This window comes from Phalacrocorax aristotelis, chromosome 2 (assembly GCF_949628215.1).
Source record: "Phalacrocorax aristotelis chromosome 2, bGulAri2.1, whole genome shotgun sequence".
Taxonomy (NCBI): Eukaryota; Metazoa; Chordata; class Aves; order Suliformes; family Phalacrocoracidae; genus Phalacrocorax; species Phalacrocorax aristotelis.
Window position 1 is genome coordinate 47,578,696 of NC_134277.1, and position 21,922 is coordinate 47,600,617.

The 21,922-nt window shown below is 40.1% G+C and overlaps 2 protein-coding genes across 2 annotated transcripts in view; one reads left to right on the forward strand and one right to left on the reverse strand.

Moving 5' to 3' along the window:
- On the reverse strand, positions 1–5,406 carry ASTE1 (asteroid structure-specific endonuclease 1). Its single transcript, XM_075083380.1, has 4 exons — positions 4,067–5,406; positions 1,875–2,085; positions 772–967; positions 1–485 (listed from the first exon to the last, which is right to left on the reverse strand). The coding sequence occupies exons 1-4, from the start codon at positions 5,354–5,356 to the stop codon at positions 191–193; spliced, it is 1,992 nt and encodes a 663-aa protein (XP_074939481.1). The 5' UTR covers positions 5,357–5,406; the 3' UTR covers positions 1–190.
- A 9-nt stretch (positions 5,407–5,415) lies between these two features.
- Positions 5,416–21,922, forward strand: part of NEK11 (NIMA related kinase 11) — a 102,442-nt gene continuing 85,935 nt past the window's right edge. Inside the window, exons 1-2 of the mRNA XM_075083381.1 lie at positions 5,416–5,504; positions 9,196–9,451. Of these exons, the coding sequence (XP_074939482.1) occupies positions 9,282–9,451 (170 nt within the window). The 5' untranslated portion in view covers positions 5,416–5,504; positions 9,196–9,281. The remainder of the gene's footprint in view (positions 5,505–9,195; positions 9,452–21,922) is intronic.

The window sequence follows — 21,922 nt, forward strand, 5'->3', positions numbered from 1 at the left end:
TTTTATACAGCACCTCTTTTATAAGTGTTAGTTACAAAAAAGTAAATAAAAATCCCTGAAGCAAGAATTGTTGGTAAACATTGGATCAGGAACTTGTATGAAAGTAGCTGAGCAAATTCCAATAGTCACATATTTTAATACCATTTATTCCATCTGCATGGCATTAAAAGTTATTTCGGGAATAATTCTTTCAGTCATCCATTCCAAGTGATGCAAACCTATTAACGTCACATAAGTGTCGAGTTTCTGGTATAGCAGACCTGATGGCCTTTTTTTTCTTATTAGATGCTTTCTTCTTTTTGCAGGACTCAGATTTGGTCTTGCTCATCTTCTGAAAAAAGTCTGGGGATACAGTTGACTCCACTGTATTTAACAAGACCTGATAAAGCAGAGTCATTTTTGGAGATGAACTAAACAAATTTTCCACTGAAGGTGTTGATTTAAGCTCTTGATACAGTCTGTGGACAAGGGTCCCATTATAAAGCCTGCTCAAAGGAAGGAGACAATCATCATTTAGAATTGCACCTCAGAAGGACAGGTACAGAAACCTACTGCTTAGGGAAAAAACAGATCTAAACTACCTACAGCATCCAACAGTTGGCTCCTAAAGGATACCTATTCTATTCAGTATTTTTCTCCATATTAGTATCTTTAAAGAAGGGAGTTCAAATGTAGTAAAATTGGCCAAAGGAGTTTGACACAGAAAATAAAACATGTGAATACATTTCATCAGGGGCTTGTGTGGAAAGCAGATCTCTGAAACATCCTTACCTACTTAGGTCTGGCTCAGAGAGAGGAGTGCCAAGTAGCTGGTTGAGATACAATCCCATCTGGAGACAGCACTGCCACTGGCAAAAACTGTGTGCAGCATCCAAATCAAAGTCTTCATTTTGCAATTTCTTTTCCTTCCATTTTAGAAAGTTGTTATATGCAATACTGTTATCTTCGGCAGGGACAGGTGTGGGATCTAGGTTATAAACAAAAATGACATGCGAATAAATGTTTTGCTGTGACCAGTATGAAAGGTGTCTGCAATGTATGGGGTCCTCAAACCTCCGGTTCTGTTTCAGGAAGCATTAGTGTAATGTTTTCAAGTGTCTCAAACTCAACTTTAAGACATAAAATTGAGTAAATTCAAGTGTCAATATCCATGACAATCTGAAACTGTGAAATCAGGAATTTATTTGTTAGGTAATATGCTACACTGTGCATGGATCAATTTCAACCACGATTACCATCTCACTCCCACCTGTTTGTGAAGCAGGTGGCAACCACAGCGGTCCAGTTTCTATAAGCTAGAACCTAAAGAAACTGTATAACCCTGGCATGTGTAATCTTTGCATCAAATGAAGGACTCAGAGAGGAAATGTCACCGTAACTCTAATAGGTATAAATATTACTAAAACAATTTCTATGATAATTTAGTACTTCCAAATTCTCTCAAGGCACAATGCCTGTGCAACTAACCCAGCATTGTTAAGTACAGATGATTTTAGAAAAAGTCATGAGAAAAAAAAAAATCTATCAGAATGCATCAATAGTATTCTCTTTTGATGCGTGAGTATGTTAAGCTTATTTTTAACAACTTCTAGGACTAAAAGATCAATTTAGATTTAAAAAAAGCATTTATAAATGCAAATTAATATTTTACAAGATGGCAAAGCACTGTTTTACCTATATAAAATGTTAAATTGATGGCTAGCACTGTTCCTCCGCTCCGTACTAATGCAAATATTGTGACACCTCAGGACATAGTGTAAATCAATACTAATTCATCTGAATTTGGACAACTCACCATAAATGAGGAAAAAGGAATTATGGCATAGATTTTCATAGACACTGACCATCTAAAATTGTATTCTTTGGAGACATACCTGAGTCATTTGTTATGCTGTGCAGTTCTCCACATACTATTGTTAGAAGTAAAGCCTTTAACTGATGCAACTTGACTTTTGGTTCTGAACAACGTATCCAGTAACACGTTACAGCAACAGGGAGTTGTAAGTGACTAGGGATAGATTCTAGGAAACTCATTTTCACTCCTAGAGTCTCCATCAAAAGCATCAGACGGCATGACATGGGTACCTGAAAACAGATTTAAAAAAAATTGGAGTGGAAAAATACAGGTAAGAGACTCTATTTGCTGTAAGCAATTTCTAAAAGGCAAATAAGCTTGTGTTTAAACTAGCTAGTACTTCATGCTTTCGACAAAAAGTTGTTTAATAAATATTCTGAAAATGTTTTTAAAATACTACTAAACCATTAAAAACTACACAGTTAAACTTTAGGTAGAAGGATAAAAGTCACTTTTTCCAATTGCCTGAGGTTACATTTTAAGACGTTTCAGTGTCTTCAAATCAAGTGACTGAATTTGAACTCATGTAAAACTTGACTTGCGTGGAAAATTACATAACCACAATGCATTAAAATTACTTTGGTATGGCAAATATATATATATTTATATATTAAAAAACCCTTCATTTTGTGCCCCTTAGATGTAACCCATGCTTTATGAGATGTAATAGTGATATCTGTTCTTGATATGTTGAAAACACACTTAACCTGTAACCACAATGAAATCTTAAGTGTGAAGCGCATATTTTTCACCCACAATGTATTAATTCCTCACGTATGTTCCCTCTTTGTTTTGCTATTTAACTTCTAAAATGTGGTGTTATAAACTTTGTCCATAACTTCATGCATGCAGCAGAACCACAGCAGGCTGTTCAACTGTAATGCGAGTGCATTGTGAACCTTGATTAGGAAGGTTTTGCCTAGTCTTAGGTAGGCAGCCCCACAGTAGAAGACAAACTGAAATTAGTTTTGCCAAGAGCAATTTAAGTGGAGAATAACCTTTCTTCTTCTAACCTTCTGTTGAACTGATAACTCAGTTCTGGTAAGGAGAGTTGTTAATAGTAGCAGAAGCTCGAATTCATTGAACAGCATACATACCAATACCAAATTAAGGCCTCATTCATGTTTCTTAAAATGCCCAAACATGATTTTTCAAACTATTTTCAAACTCTTGAAGTGTTTGCATATTGCTCTTTCAAAAGGCTTGTAACAATAACCTGTGTAAAATAACCTGTATGTAGGCCTTTGGATCCATAGCTATCTGTAGCATTTAATGGTCATAGTGGTGATAGACTTGGTTCTTATATGAAAGAGCCACCCGCAAGCGATAAAAACCATACAGCACAGCCCACACACAGAGATGTGTTAACAGTTGATTTGAACGCCAGAATGGAGAGAGCACGTGGCTTAAATATGGAGCATTAAAAGACACAGATTGTATTCCCAGGCGTTTTAGAAATTACTACATACACAATCTTAGTTATGCAACTTTGGGAATGGGAGATTACTTTCCATTCACAGCAAGAGTTACAGTCGTCTTCGTTAGAATTCAAATATGCAAAATTGCTAACGATGACTAGAACTAACCTAGCACAACTTTCCTTTGATTACAAGCTGTTTTTCAGGTGCTGTTCTGTCTGGCAAGCAGTAGGGGTCCACGTTAGCAGAACGCATACTTGCGGCAGGTAAAATTGCTGGGCAGCTGCAAGATTCATACATAAAATAACAGTGATTTTTAGTAAAAAAGCATGGGTCAGGTTTTGTTTCAGAACATTGCTCTGAAATATCCATAGTTTGATCAAATATAAATTAAGTTCTCTAGCGTTACATGCACTTTTCTAAATTTCATGGTGTTCCTTCCTCCAATTATAAAAGCAGGCGTTGCTAGAGTAACAGCATACATTGGATGAAAGAAGGGCTTAGAATGGAAAATTTAGGCAATACTACATCTACGCACAATCAGTTTTTCATATAATTTCTCTTGGTACACAGGAGGGGCAGGAAGGGAAGAAGATAAAGGTGATATGTGTAGCTTCTCAAGTGTGAGAGGCCAGGCTCAGGCCCTGTAGGTACCTCCGTATTAAGCAGTTACTTACTGAGGTGGCTTAGTTCAGGCATCACCTTTAGCGACCAGTTGGCAAACCCGAGTCCCAACTATTTTGTGTCACTCGTGAAACACTGTTAAGCGTCATCTGTTGTGACAACCATTTACCTCCGTTAACTTGTCCAAAGAAAAATGATCATCACAAAAATCTGTGGGTAGGCTCGCTCCTTGAACAAATGTTTTTTTAAGTGTCTTTTGGAGTCTGTCAAATTCACATACAACTGGCAGCTCGTTGGTCTGCTTACTTGGAGAAGCAGCTTCGGTACTGTGGGATACTTTCAGAAGCAGTCCGTAGATAACTTGCCGGATGGGCAAGGCTGGGCTGTGTGCGCTAGGTCTCTGCATGTTCTCCACCTGAACGTGGAGGAAGGTACTTCTCAGTACCAGGGCATCGCTGAGGAATGGGGCCAGCTTACCTCTTGCCAAAGCATCAAGCACCCACCGCGGCAAGCCCAGTGCCCTGGCTGCCTCACACTCGTACCTTCCCTTCTGAAAAAAGTCCTCCAGATTCACGTCGGACGGAATATAATCCTCCATTGCGGTGCAGAGAAGCTCCCTCATTTTTTCCCTCTGGTGTTTCTTAAGGTGTTTCAGCACGTTGTCGAGAGCCTCGCCGGGCTCGGCGAACTGCGCCAGCCACGTCAGGAGCCCCTGCAGCCGGCCGTGCCTCCCCCGCCTCGCCGCCTTGCAGAAGAACACCTCCAGAGCTGCCGCCTCAACGTAGTCGTTCCCGTTCAGGACGGCGAAGAGCGGGAGCAGGCTTTTGTTCAGGTGACCGAAGTGCCTGCAGAACTTCTCCACGGCGAAGCAGCGAGCGGGGACGTAGCAGCCCCGCGGCCCCTCTCCCGCGGCCAGGCTCTGCCACTGGAAGTGGCTCAGCGGGCAGTAGCCGCCCGCCAGGTCGAAGACGCAGAAGTCGCTGTCGAGGGAGAGGACGGGGCAGCCCCAGCGGTTGGCCAGGCCGGCGATCTCCCGGTCGGCCTCGGCGAGGCACTGCACGAAGGGCACGCCGAGGCGGCCCAGCGCCTGCAGGAAGGCCTCGCGGGTCAGCAGCGGCACCAGGCAGCCGCCCTCCCCGCGGGAGAGCCCCTGCGCCGCCCGCAGCCGCTCGGCGGCGCGGCCACGCAGCGTCGGCAGCTTCCTGTCCTCGGGGCCGCGCCCGCCGTCCAGCACCACGAAGGGGGCGACGCGGCAGGCCCGCAGGCTGGCGAAAAAATCCCGCACGGTCGCCGCGAAGGCGCCGTAATCGCCGCCGCGGCGGAAATCGACGGCGGAGGCGAAGCACAGGCGGTGGTAGAGGCTGCTCCCGTCGATGACCAGCTTGGTGTCCCGCACCCGCAGCTCGGTAAAGAACGCCCCGCGCTCCTCCACGAAGCCCGTCAGGCCCTGGATGCCCATGATGGCGGCCGGGTCGCCGCTGGGTGTAGCGCTAGGAGTGACAGACGGCGTTCTCCAATCAGAGCTACTCTTCCCGCCCCCGGCTCTCAGTACGCATGCGCGGCGTCTCCTAGCGACGGAGCCGGGGACGCGGGCCTGGCCTGACGGGGTAGGTGGCCTCCCTCCCCCCGCGGCCCGGCGAGGCCGGAGGCTGCTCCCTCTTGTGCCCCGGGCCGGCAGCGCCCTGCTTCCCGAGGGGAGCCGGAGGACCCTGAGGGATGGTAGTCCCCGCCGTCTGGCGGCCCTGGCAGCCGTACGGGGCCAGGCGCTGGAGGGGCGGACACCTGTGTGTGCGTGCGCAGGGGTGTGGGGGGTGTGTGTGTATGGGGGGGGGGGGGGGTCTGTGTGGGGGGGGGGGGGGGGGGGTGGTGTCTGTGTATGTGTGTGTGGGGGGGGGGGGGGGGGGTGGTGTCTGTGTATGTGTGTATGGGGGGGGGAGGGGGAAGGGGGGGGTGTCCTGTGGGGTGGGGGGTCTGTGTGTGTGCGTGTGGGATCTGTGTGTGTGTGGGGGGGTGTGTGTGTGTGTCTCACACGGTCTGTTAACAAGGCGATAATATCTCTGAGGTTATCCTGGGGGATCTCAGCTTCCTGAATGTGCGTCAGGGAGATATTAATTAGCCTCTTTGATAGTCGAGTACGTTTGACCTTGTTTTACCACCACCTGCAAGCTCCTTTGCTGCTGCTGCTGCTACTAATGAAATTTTTCTTAGTTATCCTTTCTCTGGGAGCAGTAAAAAACTGAGCCAAGCGAGACAATGTTACTTTGGACTTGGCTACTTTTATAAAGATGTTGCAGAAAAATAACACTGGAGCCAGTGTCCAGGAGTTATTTTTTTTTAATTAAGGGAAAAAACCAGGAATACATAATTTTTTTTTATTTTCAGAAAGTTTAAAGGAGAAGGCCAGTGAAGCTATTAGCAGGAAAAACATCAAGGTAGTGAACACTGAGGACATTTAGAGTTTAAATATAAAAACTATGGAATTTGTACTGGAAGGGGTGGGGGATGGCAAGTGTTGATGTAGCGCAGGTTCTTAATAAATACAAAAACCTGATAGAATTGGAAAATGGCCTTGATTGGCAAAGAAGGGTTTATCTTAGAGGCAGAAAGTGTCAGAGCATGTTAGCCATTGCCAAAGAAACCTGAAGGTTATGGAAAGGAAATTAAAAATAGTTATCTTTCTTACATAAGCAAACGAAAGTCAGGGAAGAAGTAGAGATGCCGCACGCTTAGCGTGCATAGGTAGAAATGTGAAACCCTAAACAACAACTTTGTATTAGCTTACAACAAAAGAAGAGGAAGGGGATTTAACTCTAGCCAAGGAAGAAGGAAGGATAAAAAGAACGTGATCCAGACAATGTAACTGCGTTGGTCTGGCACCAGCATTCTGCCAGGTTCTGGAATGGGGCTTGGGGTGTGGGGGGGAGAAAATTAAGAATATAAGCTGTTTACCAGAGTGTTACTGGTTAGGGTATACTGGGACTTTTGAGGAAAAAGGGACTGAAGAGTTGATTCCTTGGAGTTATCTCTAGTTGTTCTGAACTTTAATGAAGCAATTGATGTACTGCTGCTTGAGAAAGAGCTCCTCAGTGGGAGAAGATGGATGCTGGTAAAAAACACAGGGAAGATTGGGCTAAAGGTTTGAGTGAGGTACGAGAGGCTGCCAGTTCATATACTTCTCAAAGAATCAGTCTGTCTTATGGTTGAGTCAGGCTCTGGAGTGTATATACTCTTACATGATATTTCCTTCAAATTCAGTGGCTCAGCGTTCAAACTCTTTTGCACAGTTAAAATGTGCCTGGGACACCACAACAGCAATCGCTGGCCCCTGCCTTATAATGCTATTCAGTAGTAGATATCAAAGCATTTCACGAAGTTATATGATAGTTACTACTATATATAGAAGGAAATTGAAGGAGAGAAGCAGGGTTGGAAATAAAGCACAACAGTTAGACTCGATGGGCTACTTGATCTCAAGAGTAATATTGTGGTGTATTCCTAGGGCCCAAGTAAGTATGAAAATTTGAAGGTGAGCGGTGGTAAGTGACTCTTCTCCAGAAAAAAAGGAATAGATAGCTCAGCAGTTTTTGTAAGTGTAGTTATTTCTGAAGGGTTATGTATTTCAAAGCTATTCTATTTGGAATTTATGTAGGCATCCATAAAACAGCAACTTCCTGGGAGAGTAGAATAGTAAATGAAAAACTATGTAAACTTTCCATAACTGGCAATATAATATTAAGTTCACCTTCCTGCCCTCCCCTCCCCTGCACCTCATTTACGCTTCTTCAGACAGATTTGGAGTTACAGAAGAAGTAATTTTCTAGCTGAAGTTCTTCGCTTAGCATTTGCGTTTCAAAATTTTTCTTACTGTTGCTATCTGAAAGACAATACAGAAACAGAATCTCAGGAGTGCTTTTGTTTAAAAAACATACAGGACTTGTATCATTGTTAAGATGGCTTGTAGTAATTAAAATTTGGCTGTGTTTCATAATACAGTGACACTACAATGTCAGTCTCCTTGGTACAGTGTGACAGCAGCTCAGCAGATGGGTATTAAAATAGGTTCTTGTACACACACACACGCTGTTGTTGTAAGACACAAATTTGTAATCTCCATTTAAGCTCTGCATTTGATAGGAAGTGAAGACTTGGAACCAGAAGTTATACAGCTTTTAAAATTAAACAATTTGTCTTTTCCAAACAAAACAAAAAACAACAACAAAAAAGGCATTTTGATGAGCTTGCATTGACATTAAAAAGCTATGGTGAGCAAACGCAGTGTGGCCACGCTGCACTGCAGCAGGCAGTGCTGCTAGAGAGTAGTATTAGTTTCACTGATTGTAGAATCTTGCAATTTCTTTATTTGTTCCAAAGGATCCTCAAGCACAAATGATGCAGGTAGCATTATATGAAGGCAAGCTGATAAGAACAATGTTATTTTATTATGTGCAGTGAAACACCTGAGTAAACAGGCCGAGTAAACAGAGTTATTCTAAACTCATGTTCAATTATTGAAAACCACAGAAACACTGGAGGTTTGTCTTTGCAGTCCCTGTGTTTGCAGGATTAGGCCCTCGACTAGACAAGAATTCCAAATCAAAGCTATATTGTTAGAAAGGTGGGCCAATAAAGAATTATTACACTGGAGGAGAAATTAAGAACTTCTGGAAGAATTGGGTTTTATTGAAAGTCTTGTAGACTTGTGGGTAGCCATGAAGCGCTAATTTGCAGAAGATATTAATAGTGAATCACAGAGAAGCTGCAAGGCCAGCATTGAAACAGATGGTGAAACCTGAGGGGCAAATGAAAGAGCAGAGGAAACAGCTTTGTAGTTATTGATGGGAGTGAACTCAAATTACAGGTGGAGATTAGGCTTCAGTATATACAAAAATCATGAAACTGGTATCGTGAAACACAGTTTTGGTGTCAGGTACTGGGGTGGTATACAGACAGGTGAGAGTGCTGTATCTGGGGGAACTGTCAGGTAAAATACCGGTGTAGTTGTCCTTGCAAAAAGCACTTGAATTTTTAAGTAAATTAACATATAAGCACCTGCATTTCATTTCTTCTGTGTTATCAGTTCAATGAATTCATTTAAGGTTGGTTTAGAGGAAGGCTGACTATGTCACATCTACATTATCAGGAGTTTCTTTACCAAGTCTGCTGCCTACACCTTAGCAACTAATGATTCCACTTAATTTGTGTTTTGCTGCAAGCTGACCACTATAAACCCTGCCATGTAATTAAATAAAGGTTTTAATAAGAATAATACATTGACAAATCAAATTCTTTTGTTTCAAGTGTTTCCCGTGAACATCCATGGAAGAGTAAAAAGATTTGAAAGCTACATTCTTGAGAAACTGGCGTAGCTTCTGTTACACAGAGAAATGCTGAAATTTCAAGAAACTGCTAAGCATGTTGCTGTTGCCAGATTTAATTCTGCTTGCTCAGATGCTATGATTGCAAGAAGATACGCTATTCAGAGGAAACTTGGCAATGGAAGCTTTGGAAGTGTATATCTGGTTTCTGACAGAAAAGCAAAAGAAGGAGAAGAATTGTAAGTAAACCCTTCACATACTCTAAATAAAAATGTTTGGAACATATTTCTTGCATTGTAGCTGTTTTCTTTGTATTTGTGTCTTGTCTCTCAGTTTGGTGTTACGTTGCAGCCTTAACTGTTTAACTTCAGTGAGGACTTAAGGTAGCAGCAGACTTTATGCTGACTCAACATTCCAGCTGAGTCTGGTTTTATTTAAAATAGTTTAGCCAATATGTTGACCTTATTGTGCTTTTATCTAAGTTCTTTTTAATTTACTTGTGCAAGACAGGGTGGAGGTAGATAGAAAATCTCAGACCCTCATCTCCATAATGATGTACACCTCTGAAGCTTTGTAACAAATAATAAAACCAGTAAAAATATACGTAACTTGCCCATTCCTCAGTGTTGTAGCTTGGACAAGTTGCTAATGTAAGGTACACACTGTGGAAAAGAGCCTTGTATTTACTCAGGACTGAGATAAATTTTATCATTGTCCTGAAAAGAAGTAGGCCAGGTTTCACAAATTTGCTCTTCTTTGTAATAAAATTGTTTGTTAAAGGCTTAAAGCTTTATAATTTATAAGCTATCATTTCATAATTAGGTCAATATAATATATTTGTGTATATTATAGTTGTATAGTTTATTTTTGAGGTCTTTGTATTTTATAAATAAACTCTTTCTTGAAGTTCTTTCTTCAAAACACTAAAGCGTTGGGCATCTGCCTTTCATCCCATTCTTATCCATCTTCATGAACATGAAGTTCTTGTTTTAAAAAATGTGGAGAAAGAGAATCCTTAGCCTAATCAGGTCCAGCTGCTGCAATGTCTAGCTCTATAATGCCTCATTGAGTTACACATGCCCATTAAAGCATGAAACGTTTAAAGGGAGCATGAAAATGTCAGAATTTCTGAATGTAATTTAATAGGCTTCCATCTTCATTTCTGATGATTTCTTATTTATTTACTGTCGGTAAGTTTTTTCATAACACTTAATTGGATGCTTTCAGGAATTGATTCTGTGCCATTGTAAGGACTCAGATTGTTGGAGGGGGTCTTCAAAGAAACAGTACTGTATTGATGTCCTATATTTTTAGCAATGAGTTCTCTAAATGAAACCTGAGAAGGAACAGTTACAGAAATTCCAGTAAAGACCTTTCCATTTGCTGTCATTTTTTGGTGGTTTTGTTTGTTTCGTTGTTGGGGGTTTTTTTGGTTGTTGTTTTTTTTTACCTGCCTGAATTAGGACAAGACTCATCAGTTTGGTTGGATAAAACCTGTAGGAATCTGAAGCTACAAAGACAAAAGAACATTTTCAGAATGTTGATATTTCTGTATGTGAGTTTGAAGTTGGGTGCCTGGGTAATGCCTCATGGCTGGACTTCCTGTTGTGTAGGACTGTGTGTGTCTATTGTTTCGATACTTACACCAAGTGACATTTAAATGTGAATATTTTTGGTTTTATCCAATAAAATTTGTGAGGCTTTTTATTTAAAGTCTGGCACATGTAATCAATATTATTCAGACAGAAATACATTCTTCCTTTAAATATGGGGGTCTATTGGTCCTTATTGATGGACACATTAATGAGCAATTATATGATAAAAGAGCTTTTTCTGATTAATTTGTACCTCACTTTTGCTATTTATGACAATGTATTCTTGGCAATATTGCTTGAATAAATGTGCAGCCAAGACACAATTCTTTCACTTGTTTTCATTCTACATCAATTTACAGCTTCTCAGTTCCTTGGATTAGGGTTAGAGGCTACTAAGCTTTTAGCTTTTACCAGCTGGCTTATAAGACTTTTGGATCTTTCTTAGCCTTAGCTACGGCTTTCTACAAAAATGTTCTTTAGTGAAAACTTTCATTAAAAACAATAACAAATATTTTTAATTTTCTTTTTATGATAAAATAATTTATCATGCAAATAGGGTGACAGGAACAACCTTAGCTTATAAGCCCATTCAGAATTCAGCTAGTACTGAACTCATCCTTAGAAAATTAAAAGTATAGTGAAATGTGTGTCTTCACACATTTGCTGCTGTAGCACAAGCTGCCAAACCTCAAAACCAAGCAACGTGTGCTTTACCTTTAAGTAGTTATTATGTCTATTTTTTTCCTTAAGCATTTTTCCTTGAGAACTTTAATTCTGAGTGTCTGTTTTCAACAAACGTTCACTGCCTCCAACATTTCATGCTTAAGTTTTGTTAGGCATGAGGCTGAGTGTGTCCTCTGCCATCCTCAGGAGACAGAGACTGAGTATCAAATGGCATATTCTTTTTTTGTTTTATCAGTCTCTTTTCGTGACTACAACAATATTTAACAATCCAAAGTGCTAGTGTAATACTGTAGTTCATCCTTTCATCACTAGGGGGTACTTGTGTACCACAGTTATTCATGATTTCTGCGCCTCAAATGTAGACTGAAGATCAGGTTCCCCCAACTTCTTATCATTTGTATGCTAATAGAATAAAATAGAAAAATACTGGCCCATGTGAACATGAAAGCTCAGGTAGCATAATGAGATAAAGCGTAGACACTTCCTTCTATTTAAAAATAATGATTTCTTAAGGTGGTAAAGTATACTAGAAGTTGCATTCTCAACACTACTTTCAAATCAGAAAATAATATCTTCTGAAACTGTACTGGTTACTGCTTCTGTTATATTTTCTACTGAGAAGTGTATATATATCCTGTCAAATGAAAAATTAGGTGGTTATGTTTCTTAATCTTTAAAAAGAATAATCATAATACAGGTCTGAAAGCACTTTGGCAGAAAAAAAGGATTTGAGGTACTTAGGTCCCAAGTGACCTCAGCAGAATTAGAAGTCTATTTTTATTGTTTCAGAGATGATCTAGAACATGCTGAGACAAATGTTATATACAGGGTGAATTCAGTCACAGATAGTTTCCTGAAAGTTGCTATAGTCTTAAAGCCCTGTAAAAGAATAAATCTTAAGAATGCAAATTCCCAAGAAGTGTGACGTCCTGGATATCAGCACAGAAGCTGTTTGGGGACACCTTTTTCAGTTTTCAGTTAGTGCAATGTCTAAAGAATGAGTTAATGCAGAGACTAACAATGGTTATAATGTAATTTCATGTATGCTCAGCAAAGCTTTTGCATGATTTTAGAAATAGTTTTTGGGCATGCTTTGTGCTTCGTTACCCCTCAAGGATCTTAGCTGTGGTGAGTGAAGTCTTATGCACAGAGTTGCTTCAGCTGGGAGGGAGAGAGGGATTGATAATTTGGGGCGTGCCTCAAGTTAACAGACTTATTTCACGTAAAGCTCTCCACATAGAGCTGCTCAGGCCAGCAATGCCTGCCTCTCTTAGAAGTACATGCCAGCTTCATGCTGATCTCCAGTTCTGTGTGGATGGGATCAGGATTACTGGCTTTCTGAGGTCATACTAAATCAAAGACATCCAGTGTGATACAGTTGAGTTGCATAATCTATAAGATTATGAAGTACTGCAAGTATAGTAGCATATGTAGGTCTCTTACTATAAGTCCCTCTTAAACGTTGCATTGTACAGCACATTCTTTGCCTGCTGCTTTAACTTCCTAATTTGTATTTTTTGTAAGTTGTATTTTTTTGTAATTTTTGGATGTTCATAGTCCTGTGTGATTTCTATAATTTTGCCTTCTTTTTATTAGATGACTCTGAAAACCTCTTTCATTTTAATTTTGCATTCCACCCTGTCTCAACTAGAAAATTATGTACTGCTCTAAACAGCTGTCAGTTATAGACATAGCTAAACACCTGAATGTCTAAGCGAGGAATCCACACCTTTTTGTGTTGATGAACTCTGTTTTCCTTTAGAAAATAATAGTTGCAAGTCATTTTGTATCCTTAAATATGCTTTCATAAGTTCAGCTCACACTTAAGTCATACTAAGCAATAGCTTCTTTGCTTTTATTGCTTGTGTTTTATGTTTTTCCAAGGTATATTATCAACAGTGGAGAGGGAGAAAACCAAACAAGTGATTAGTATTCTGGAGTGAGATGGTGCCACCATGGGGTTATTTCAGACTGGCTGTTAGACTTCAGGATCACACTTACATCACTCTGAGATATCTGCTATGGGCAGATGTGATGAATAACTTTTCTGAGTTTCCTAAGAATTTCCTAAAAAGTACAAGTTCTTGATTTTAGATTTATGACTAGGGAAGGTGATGTTTGTCTTCCAAGTTTGCGTAGAAAGTTATGCCATCCACTGCACATTTTCTACAAGAGATTTTAATCCCTTTGGATGATTCTCACCACATGTGACAGAGGGTTAAACATCTCAGAGATAGAAGTTCCTGCAACTTGCATGCAAACAGACAGCAGAGTGGAGAACAAAATGAATGCCCTCATAAAGAGAAAGACCAGAACCTGGGAGACTCTTCATTATGAAAGAAGTTTCCCATGTACTAGACAATCCTCACAGGAGGGAGATCGTGAATTTCCCCCAGTTTTGGAAGAAACTATGGTCAGAATTTATATCATTTTAGACCCTAAAGTCAGTTAAACACAAGAGACATGTTTGTACGAAAGCAAGCTTCTTAGTTCCAGTTTACATAGGGTGGCTTGGTTTGTGTATCATTTGATGTTTTCCCTGTTAGATATTTGCAAATCTTCCTGTTTTGAGCCAGGTACGTTCACTAAAATTGGGATTGGATTGCTTAATGTTGACACTGTCTTTCCATTCTAGTGGACTCTAAAATGAGCTCTGGCAAATCTTTATTTCAAATTGAAAACTGATTTAGCTAATGTGTAACTGGAGTCCAAATAAAAGGTTGGATGCTCCTGCAAATATTTTCTGTAGTTTTTAATCTTTTCCAGGGTTCGAACTGAATTTAGGTATGACAGATGGGGATGCACATCAGTAGTTGCCCATTAGTGGAATTTCACAAGTTTTTAGAGGCTCTGGGTTTAGCTCTTTTAAGAAGAAAAAATGGTAGCTTTAATTTGGGTAAAAACTACTTAAATGGTTTTGTTTATTTTCCCTTTTTTTCTCATGTAAGGTTGTACCAGTAATGAGGTTGGACCTAAGTGTCATTTTTTTTCTTTACATTTGTATAATTTAATGTCATTAGTAAAGGATAAACAGTGCTACTCTGCCACTTTTCTAGACCCATGTATGCCCACTTTGGATAACTGTCTATTAAGAATGGCTCTTTGCATGCATTTAGCACCTTTGCCATTCTGGGACCTGAAAGCACTTTTCAGAGCTGTGAATTATTTTTATCCAGTTTGCAAATGGGCAATAAACAGGGAGGTTAACCCTTTGCTTGTGTTCATGTAGCAAGGCTGTGGAAAATAACTGGGCCACTACTTGAGAAATCATTCCTTGATATCTTAATCTTGCTAATTATTAGCAAAACTTTTAGTTATACTGTAGATGCTCGATCCTCATCTAGAGTCTAATATCATGGGGGTCAGTTCTGTAGTTTGGTGACAAGCTGTTCTCTGCATGGCCGGAAGGAAGCCTGGTTTCCCGTAGACTTGCATCCCCTGTTCCCTTAACCTACCACTAGAAGCCCTACTTTTTCACCACACGTTATGAACGTTCCTGTTTCTGGAGTGTTCCCTGTTTTCTTTTACTTCCTCTAATCATAGGTCCAGCTTCTCCCTCCCCTCTCATATCCCTCCAATATTTGTATTTTCCTTCTGTATTCCCTAATTAGTGGTTGCAAGAGACAGGTCCAACCATGGTGGTCCCTGTGCATGTGTACAGGTGAGGTGATTGGTATGCATACATTGGCCATTTGGCAGCTCAAACAATGTGCAACTTTTGAGATCCAGGGGCCATGAAGGCTCTTGCACTTCCTATTTAGATCATTAAATAAGGTCTTCTTAAGACCTGTGACATTGCCACCCTTCTGACAGATTTGGTTGAAACTGGACGGTAACTCCCTAAACTGAGTAGTGATTGCTAGACAGACAGTTTTTATCTTGGTAGGCAAAGCTAAACTTAGGACAATTGGAAAAAAACTGGCCATGCTGGTGGGACAATTACACTACAAGTTCTTCTGCAGCTTTCCAGTGTACTTGGTATTTAATATCTACCTTCAGTTCTTTGCTAACATGTAAATGCTTTGAAGCTTATTAGATCTTATTTGATAGGAAAATCAAGTCACTCCATGTGTGATACAATGCCAGTTTTGTTGGTAAAGTATCAGCAGCTCAGTAGTTACAGAGTCAGTACTGTCTTATAAAACTCTACCATCTGAAGGATCTGCTCAAATATAATCTCTGATGACAAAGAGAAGGAAGGAATTTCAATATTGTGTCTAGGAAACAGTTTATATGAATTTTTGTAAATGAAGTGTCAGTATAGCTTTTAATTTATTGGTACATTCAGAGAAAATCTACTTAATTTTACAAATCACCTTCAAAAGGCAGGATGTCTTCAAGTATTTGTGTTTTGTTTTGTTTTGTGTTTTTCCCCAGATTCTTGACTCTCATATGATTTTGCAAAAGTCTACCTCAAGTTTTGAGGAATTTGCTTTTGTTTCTGGACATCATCAACCTAGACTTACCCAAAATCATTAGGTAATTTGGTTTGTATAAAGAAAGTAGCAGGATTGCACCAGCATTTTTACAGCAAATGGTAATATCCCTGCAGTCACTTCTATACCAGTCCTCTTGAGTAGCTTATCAGTTAATTGTAACAGGTAATTATCGTTAAAGACAAAGTGTTTATAGCAGAGATTTACATTCAGCAGTTGTCTTGAAGGACAGTGCTATCACTTATAGATAATGAATGTCCTAATCAATTGTGCCAAGTGAAGCTCTGGGTTAAGTTTCACTAATTCATAACCGTGCATGGGCAAGCAGCTGAAGTACACAGTAGGCAATAGGGACTCCTAGTTCATAAATATTCACAAGGTACTTAGACGTCCCTGTGGTGGAAAGTTCATGCTGAGAAGCGCCAAACTCCCTGGACTGCTCCTGTATGTGGTAATTGTGGGGTGTCAGCTCAACTTTTGCATCTGACTTGCGTTATACCATTAATCCAGACTCATGCTAAGATTCCTTGGAAACTGCGCACTTAGCTGAATAATTTATCACGTGACTTTCAATTATTTATGACTTCTTATAACAAATTAAATAAAATCTAAAGGTGGAAGAGTTTTGTAACTTATGAATATCCAAGTGACAATCAGCAGATTGCTGTATTGCTAAATCTCTGCCTTTGCTGCCTGTTGCCCCTCTGAAGGTATTCCAAGGGAATGGTCATTTGACACTGGATTGATTAAAACAGTAACAAATTACTCCCTGCCACTTGTCATGCGCGTATTCATCTAATTGTGCTGGTTTTTCTTCTTTTCCCTCATTTAATAATAAAAACTAGAAATTAGAACTAGAATCCATCAGGTCATTTTAGATTTGTGAATGGATATTCATGATCTCCTTGGAAACCGAACACAGGTGCATTTCCTACAGGACCCTCCTGATTGCTGCTTATTTTTTAAACCAGCTCTTCTTAGTGAACCACCTTTTGCTTGGTTCAGCCAAGTGTGTTTCTGCTGCTTCACGTAAGGCTTGGGCTACCGTGTAGCAGCGGAGCTGCCATTGCTGCTAAGGTGTACAGTCATTCTTGGCCCTAACTAAGAGGTAATAAGAACATTGTCAGAGAGGTCTTGCTGATTTAGCTAGAGCAGTTTAAGAAGTTAGCTTTCACAAGCTCTCCACTCGAATGGCTGAGCATGACTTTCATATTCTGTGAAGAGTGCTATGGGAGTCAAGACCTAGCTAAGCATCCAAGTCCTTGCTGAAACCTCTGTGGCTGATGCTCTTGTGCCTTAGTTTAAGAGTACACCAGAAAATGGATGCTGCCAGAGAGTGAAACTATTAATGTTTTGTTTCAGTTTTGGCAAGCAGTTGCTGATATGGCCACAGCTGTTTCAGAGCATTTCCAGTGTAGGCCAATAGCGGTTCAGAGACCAGTTTGATAACCCTGGACTCATTCAAAGCAGTTCTCACTGGAGGCTGTGTGGGAAGGTTCTTTAGTCTCTAACTCCTGCATCCCTGTCAGTGCCCAGCTTTTCCTGCAGCCCGGCGTGGCATGGTAGGGCTCCTCATGGGCCTTTGACACATGGAGTTAAGTAGCTGCAGACCTCCCTTGCTGTGGGAATGTGACAGTGCCAAAGTACAACACAGGCACAAAAGACAGAAGCTACTGTTAGAGCCCTCTACAGCTCTGTGTTTCTCTCTCCAGTAAAGCTATGCTTATATGCAGCTGCCACAAAGCTATAGAAACACACACGCATATGCATCTTTGCAGAGGGATGCTCTGCTAAAATTTATAGAACAACAGAATTGAAGGTTACAGCACACGGGAATCCAAGAAATGGACCATCTCAGTCTGGAACAATTTATTTAGAGCTCAGTGTATGAAAGTTTGGAAAGTCCCTGTGCTGGGCAAGTCTCTAGTTGGAGCTGCAGGACAGCTTGGCATTGGAGCACAGATGTGGGATTTTACACTGCCCATGTTGGTGATGGATTTGGCAATTTAAAGCTACCGCCACGCTGCAGGCCTTTGTGCAAGCAATTCCTTCTTTGTTAAAATTTCTATTATTTCCTTCATTTTCAAAAAATGTGAAATCTGATATACTGTGGGTTCTTTGAACTCCAAGGGTGAGTACTTGGAACATGTTGTGACCGTTTGCTCAGCTGGTGTAACGGTGCCTGTGAAAATCCTCTGCAGCAATGTCTGATACAGCTTCTACATTTGCTCAGTCATCTCCTCTCCTTTTAGTGTACTTTTCTTTGACTAAGTAGCCTACTCAATTTTCAGTGGGATTTGTCCATTTGACTGGGGTGCATTCTAACTATGTCGTTAGTTTATGTGAGTGAGAGACAGAGTTCTTTTAGAGTAAACCCAAGTAATATTTTCTTTAATCTCATCCCCCCAGAGCTGAGGGTCTGGGATCTCAGTGCTGCAGCACCTACCACATTGTGATTTTGTGTGCAGGTAGTGAGTGCTACTTATGGTTAAAAGTTCATTGTTTTTCAAAATGTTTACAAGCATTATTTTCAGTATTGAGTGGAGAATTGTGCGTAAGATTGTTGGTAAATTACTGGCTGTTTGAGGTGCACGGCAGAGAGAATTTAATGATTTTGTGATTAAGCAAATGCCTTGAGATCACTTCTGTCTCATTCATTTTGCTGAAACTGATGTTTAGTTTTTATGCATTTGTAAGCTAGCTTTGGTAAGAAAATGGAGAGGTACAGTATTATTACTTATGTTTTACATACTTTATGAACTGTGACCCCCTGCCTCAAAGATACAGTGTGTTTTTGCAATATTTGACCATCTACTGTGTCTTGTTGCAGTTTACCCTTGTTGCCAGGGTGTTTTCTCTTAAGTCTGCATCAAGGATGTTGTGATTCCTTCCGCACAGAACGAGCCTCTGGCTCTGTGTTGCATTGAGTACGTCGTAATGAGAAAACAGCTGCAGTGAGTGGAATAAATTCTGGATTTTCTGGACAGTCAGTGTATTTTTCCTTCTTTTTTTTCTGGTTTTTTTTTTTGGTTGTGCTTATGTGACACATTAGTAAATGTAATTCCTAGTTCATTGTTTCTCTTACATGCTTGTTGTATCTCTCGTGTGTTCTAAAATAACTTTTCAGTGTTGCTGGGTAGTTTCTTCATTTTTGACTTGCACATGTTTCATTGATTTCTAAGACCACAGTATCATACTCAGGAGGGCTAGAAAGTATTAAAATATTTTTATCTAGCAAGAGATGTTATACACAATTAATTTCCTCAGCATTGCTTGATTCCCTTTGCCTTTGATTGTAGATTATTTAGTCATAAGCTTTTGTAAAGCTATAAACTGTGCTTTTATCTCTTTCTCCCTCCCTGCCCCCCACCGCTTTTTTTTTTCCCTTTTTTTTTTTTGTACCACAGATAATTCAATGCATATCAGAAATAAACATTGAAGGAGATGCCTGCTGGAAAGAGACATATAGGAAGAGTGAGTTTTCTCATTAAAGTTGCAGCAATTAGTATTTAAATTACTTATGGGAATTAGTTCCACTGAAGGGACAATACTGTTGACATAAATATCCTTGCAACATTGAAAGGAACATAATTCTGCTTACAAATATATTTACATTCAGGAGAGAACAAATTACATTTTACATGAGGAAATGTTTTAGTTGAATTTCTATGGAATGCATTCTTACAGCGATTATTAGTGTGTTTGGTTTCCCTTTGCAACTTTCCATTCTTCAAAACTGTCTGTTTTCTGTAAACTGATTCATACAGATTTGGTGATATGAGGGTCTTTCTTCAAAAATTTCCAATTGAAACTGATTTCAAAATTTAAACTAATTCCTGTACAAGGAAAATTCTTTTTAGCAGATCCTGTAGCCCAGGGCTGCAAGTTGAAATGTAACATGGCAGATTTGAGATGTTTAGTCATATTATAATGCCTGAAAACAAAATGCTGCATCCAGGCTTTCCCCTGGTATCTCCATTTTCTGAAGAGGAACACTAACTAGCAGAGAGCAGTTAACAGTGAAATGTATCAAGTATGTGGAATGAAATTGCAATGGAGAAATGCCTGGCTTAGATGATTTGATGTTTGATGGAATTAAGTCTTAAAAGATACAGAGAATAAATAAATTATTTAGTCCTTGTCTCATTGCTCTCTCAAATTCCATTTAGGTTAGTGGCAGCATGACATGAAATTATATTCTTAAACAAGACTAGGCTGTAGAAAAAAAGGATGAATGAACAGTAGATGGTGATAATGCAACATGTAGAGATGAAGTATTGCTAAAAAATAAAAGTCCATTCACAGGTATTTAATCTGTACCCCATAATAATTTTTAATAATTTTCCTGAGTAGAGACAAATTTCTTCAGCTCAATCACAACCTATTAGTATTTGATTTAGAAATGAAACATAGGAATAGACTATAAAAGTAATTACATTTTATTTTTATTCTATTTTACTTACTCTAAAGGAAAAAAATTCTAGGTTTCAAACACATGGTTTTAGAGGAAAATTCTTCCTTTACTAATCAAGGTCCACTTTTATTTTGTAATTTTTAATCAATGTAGATGACAGCCCAGAATGTCCCAAGGAATTATTCAAAGCCAATACATTTGACTATCTAAATAAATAATGCTAATGGATGTTTTTGTGCAGTAGTAATATGGCTTGTTCAGTTCTGTGGAGGATAACACAAGAACGCTCCTTTGCTTTATAATTATTGATTTTTTTTTTCCCCAATGTGGGCACATATGGTTGACCAAAAATAATTTTAAGTATGCCCCTTTGTATACATGAGATTTTGCTCAGTGCAGAAGAAAACGATATAAGCTGTATTCCTTGACACTAAGTTATTTCAACAGTGCTCTCTTTCATGATCTTGTCCCAGAAAATACATTCTCATTTACTTGGGATACTAATTAGGAACTGTTAATTTTCAAATAACGATAAACTATTTACATCATGGGCTGAACTGTTCAGTGTTAGTGCATATGTTAGAGCATTTGAAAATTAGGCATCTTGAAAAATGTTTGTAGGTGCTGTAATTGTGACTTGCCGATGGAAATGAAAAGTGAATCATCCATTTCACTTGTAAATTAATGAAATCTCATCACCATTCAAAGATATTTAAGCTCTATTAAATTCTTTAAAGTGCTTATTCAGAAAATGAAATTATATATAATCCATCGATGGATATTACAGTGCTCTTATAACAATTGAATTATTAGTGGTTAACTCAGGGATTATCATAGAATCATGGAACCTTTTCAGTTGGAAAAGACACTTAAGATCATTGAGTCCAACTGTTAACCTAATGCTGTCAAGTCCACCACTAAGCCATGGCCCTATGCACCACATGTCATTTCAACGGCTCCAGGGATGGAGACTGACTTCCCTGGGCAGCCTGTTCCAATGCTTGGCAACCCTTTCGGTGAAGAAATATTTCCTAATACCCAGCCTAAACCTCCCCTGGCACAACTTGAGGCCGTTTCCTCTTGTCCTATTGCTTGTTATCTGGGAAAAGAGACCGACACCCACCTCACTACAACCTCCTTTCTGGTAGCTGTAGAGAGCAATAAGACCTCCCCTCAGCCTCTTCTTCTCCAGGCTAAACAACCCCAGGTCCCTCAGGCTCTCCTCAAAAGACTTGTTCTCCAGACCCTTCACCAGCTTCGTTGCCCTTCTCTGGACACGCTCCAGCACTTCAATGTCCTTCTTGCACTGAGGGGCCCAAAACTGAACACAGCATTCGAGGTGTGGCCTCACCAGTGCCGGTACAGGGGCACCATCACTTCCCTACTCCTGCTGGCCACACTAGTCCTGATACAAGCCAGGATGCTGTTGGCCTTCTTGGCCACCTGGACATACTGCTGGCTTGTGTTCAGCTGGCTGTCAACCAACACGCCCAGGTCCTTTTCTGGTGGGCAGCTTCCCAGCCACTTTTCCCCAGGCCTGTAGCATTGCCTGGGGTTGTTGTGACCCAAGTGCAGGACCTG

Bases quoted from the DNA above. Each gene is read 5' to 3' on its own strand.
- ASTE1 (XM_075083380.1), bottom strand. From the start codon at position 5,356: ATGGGCATCCAGGGCCTGACGGGCTTCGTGGAGGAGCGCGGGGCGTTC. The intron at 2,086-4,066 runs GTAAATGGTTGT...ATCTGTTTTCAG, and splicing joins CTTTGGACAAGTTAACGGAG to GTACCCATGTCATGCCGTCT. The intron at 486-771 runs GTAAGGATGTTT...TCCTTTGAGCAG, and splicing joins TCTGAGCCAGACCTAAGTAG to GCTTTATAATGGGACCCTTG.